Below are 2,831 nucleotides of genomic sequence, written 5' to 3'. Positions count from 1 at the left end.
GTTTGGCTTTCATTCGTAGTTTTTTTTGGTTTTTTTTTTACACAAAATCACATTCTATTTCAGCACAGTATGTTAGTTTTTATTGATGTTGAAATTAATCGGACAACAGTCACTTCGAGTGTCAATTGAAGACCGTATAGTTTCTCACTATTCACGAAATAGGACAAGGTGCATGATCTCCGTATCGATTCATTCAACGGCTTTCTGCATTTTAGCATTCACGTTCTGTCGGTTCAGTCACGCATCCACGTCAACGGCAACACAATGCTAGATGAACGGACCAATACGGGCATTTTGGGACGCTCTAGGATCAACCAATCGAGAACGTTCAACTCGGCCATTTGCAACAGCTTCCTTGTCGTTGTCATTGTTTCGAACCTAGCTGGTTTGACCACTGCTGCCTTGAACAAAGTTCTCCCAAGTAGGTCATACAGCTCTCGCTCCATTCCATTTTTACATGCTCTTTCCAATTCTTGCATCCAAAGTCCGTGTGTGTGTATGTGTGTGTGTGTGTGAGTCAATTCTGTCATTTTCAATTAGTCTGCAAAAATTGATTACCCAATCGAATGAATGACGGATGTCTGTGTGTGTCTTAGTATGAGTCAGCAGGGATGAGGTTACCCATACACAGCAGCTCATGTTCGTCATCCAACACAGCCCTGCGTATCATCCCACTCGTTCCACCACCCTGGCAGAGGTGAACATGTCGACGATGACGATAATGACGAATAGTTCTTCCGGTCCGCCTAGCCCACTGTTGCACAGACTCTGTCCCTAACCAGATTGGAGGATATTTTTGATTATGAACTCACACCGAACACAATGTCCTCTCTGCCTATGTGGTCCGTCCGTTCCTTGTTGCCTGGAGGGCAAACTTCACGCGTCAGACGTGCACCTAACTATTGAGCATAGCGGCTTGAACATGTGACATAGCTGGCTTTGTTATACGAACTGGGAGTCAGGTGTCTATGCACAGACGCGCGCGGGCACACACACACATGCGAAACTATACCAACTAGACAATAGAGCTTGTCTGCATCCATCACTGATTCTTTCACCTGTTTGTCCCTCTCTTGGATGATTCTGTTGGGTAATGACAAAGACGGTCGAAACCGACCCATTATTACGCTATCTTTTGAGTCCAACCTCGTATTTCATTGGTGTTCTACGCCACTTTTCCTTCATGCATGCGTTCAGTGCACAGACGCGGGCACACACACACATGCGAAACTATACCAACTAGACAATAGAGCTTGTCTGCATCCATCACTGATTCTTTCACCTGTTTGTCCCTCTCTTGGATGATTCTGTTGGGTAATGACAAAGACGGTCGAAACCGACCCATTATTACGCTATCTTTTGAGTCCAACCTCGTATTTCATTGGTGTTCTACGCCACTTTTCCTTCATGCATGCGTTCAGGGTCCGAGCGGTACGGTGAACTGAATAGGTGATAGTTGAAAACGTTCAGATACGCAGTTAAAAAGGCTGTCTTGTATAGTTTCTGTGAGGCGGATCCTGTGATTTTTGCACCGAATTATTTCATGCTTACTAAGACAAGAGATATCAGTGTGATCTCGTCGAAATACGAGTTAGTTATATTGGTGGCTAGCCGCTCCCAGAAGACTGGTTTAGTCTTCAGTCACTAGCCGCGAGGTCGAAGATCCGAATCGTCCTGGAGATGATGAAAATTCCCAAAGGGGATTGAATGACCACGTAATGTTTCTCTGCCTTTCGACGTAGATTGAATTCATGTACAGGAAGTTGGCTGTACAGATGCGAAACACATATCTGACCTGTCGAATTTCGTGCTGCGTACGTACAGTGCGGCACTACGGATGGGTATGATTCAGTGCTTCAGGTTACAGACTTTGTCTTCCCATACATAAGGTGTACGATGGGGCATTGATGAATCAATGCTATGGGTACAAAGTGCCAATGGTGTTCCTCTCTCAACCCGCGAAAGACTAGGGTCACCGAGTTCACCGTTCCGGCATAGGTCTTTGTGACAGCGCAAGCGATTCGTATGGGAGGATTTATCAGAATAAGGCAAGTTAACTCGATCGATTTTCCATTCCTTCTATCTGTCAGTTTTTAACTCGAATTGCGTTTACATTGCAACTGTGACAGCGAACAGTTTGGGCCTGTCCACATGTCACTTTGATAAAATACGTTTCGGATGACTGGAACTTGTACCGGCTCTAATTGGTAAGCACGTTTGTTGGCTGTTGACGATCAACAGAAACAGTACGGTTGCTTGAAATACGTTCGGGGTTGCTCACATAATAAATGTGTTATTTACTTCCTTCAGATAGCAAATTTGTTTGGGGGACGTCGACGTTTGGAAGGATGTGTGACGCAACATATAAAAGGTCGACCAGTTCTTAAGTTATCACAATGGTACCTGCCAACTGAAAATGATGTTCACTCGTTTACCTTCTGTTTCGGTAAATCTTGGTTCGGTGGATAGAAATCAGAAGATATGGGGATGATTTAGCGGCAAAAAAGCTTTTTCTCTTCACTCTACTACCTCTTCTCAGCTTGTCAGTGCGCTTCCGAGCCAAGTATTCCGAAGTATAATTTTTCCCATCATAAAACCAGTTGGACTAGTTCCAACAGATGGACAAGTAGGATGCGTCTGAGTAGATTCGGCAGACAACACTCGGTCAGCTGTCCAGTTCGAGAAAATCGTTGCATATGCCTACATATTCTTTATTTGGTGTGTTGGGCCAGATGTCAGTGCTAATCAAGCCTTGGATGTGTAGTACCCTCTCCAGGGTTGCCCCCTCCCATTACCCCTTGATCTCAGCCGACTCCTTCATGGTGCAATTC

General features: G+C 44.9%; 1 protein-coding gene across 1 annotated transcript in view; it reads left to right on the top strand.

The window, feature by feature from the left end:
* Window positions 1-215: 215 nt before the first annotated feature.
* T265_03290 (hypothetical protein) overlaps window positions 216-2,831 on the top strand; it is a gene marked incomplete at both ends in the record, with an annotated part of 60,064 nt that continues 57,448 nt past the window's right edge. The window contains one exon of the mRNA XM_009167736.1: window positions 216-421. Within this exon, the coding sequence (XP_009166000.1) occupies window positions 265-421 (157 nt within the window). The remainder of the gene's footprint in view (window positions 422-2,831) is intronic.

The sequence above is a fragment of the Opisthorchis viverrini genome (assembly GCF_000715545.1).
Source record: "Opisthorchis viverrini unplaced genomic scaffold opera_v5_47, whole genome shotgun sequence".
NCBI lineage: Eukaryota > Metazoa > Platyhelminthes > Trematoda > Opisthorchiida > Opisthorchiidae > Opisthorchis > Opisthorchis viverrini.
This window is presented reverse-complemented; position numbering and strand designations above follow the sequence as displayed.